Below are 305 nucleotides of genomic sequence, written 5' to 3'. Positions count from 1 at the left end.
TGTCATACACGCATGCATTTGCATATGTATGGATATGTGTTTATTAATATAGCAAGTAATTTAATAAATTGTATAAATTCTCACTCCGGCTTTCCTTACAGGTTGCCATGAAACGCGTTCGAGATCTGCTGGACCTAGACTTGGACACAGAGGCTGCAAAGCCCAATGCCAATGACCTCATGTGGTCAGTGTTTGCAGCTTTCATCAAATAAACTTAGCTGCCTCATGACCCGAAGCATTGAAAATATTTAGTGCCTGTGATGAGTCTGATGATGACTTAGTGGGAGTTGAAATTATGTTCCGTA

At 40.3% G+C, this 305-nt stretch overlaps 1 protein-coding gene across 1 annotated transcript in view; it reads left to right on the top strand.

The window, feature by feature from the left end:
* The window catches only part of LOC119593118 (Golgi phosphoprotein 3 homolog sauron-like), a gene marked incomplete in the record, with an annotated part of 21,765 nt that overhangs the window by 20,745 nt on the left and 715 nt on the right, over window positions 1-305 (top strand). The window contains 1 exon segment of the mRNA XM_037942081.1: window positions 102-305. Coding sequence (XP_037798009.1) covers window positions 102-212 — 111 coding nt within the window.

The sequence above is a fragment of the Penaeus monodon genome, chromosome 31 (assembly GCF_015228065.2).
Source record: "Penaeus monodon isolate SGIC_2016 chromosome 31, NSTDA_Pmon_1, whole genome shotgun sequence".
Classification (NCBI taxonomy): Eukaryota; Metazoa; Arthropoda; class Malacostraca; order Decapoda; family Penaeidae; genus Penaeus; species Penaeus monodon.
Note: the sequence above shows the minus strand (reverse complement) of the source record. Positions and strands in the feature narration are given on the sequence as shown.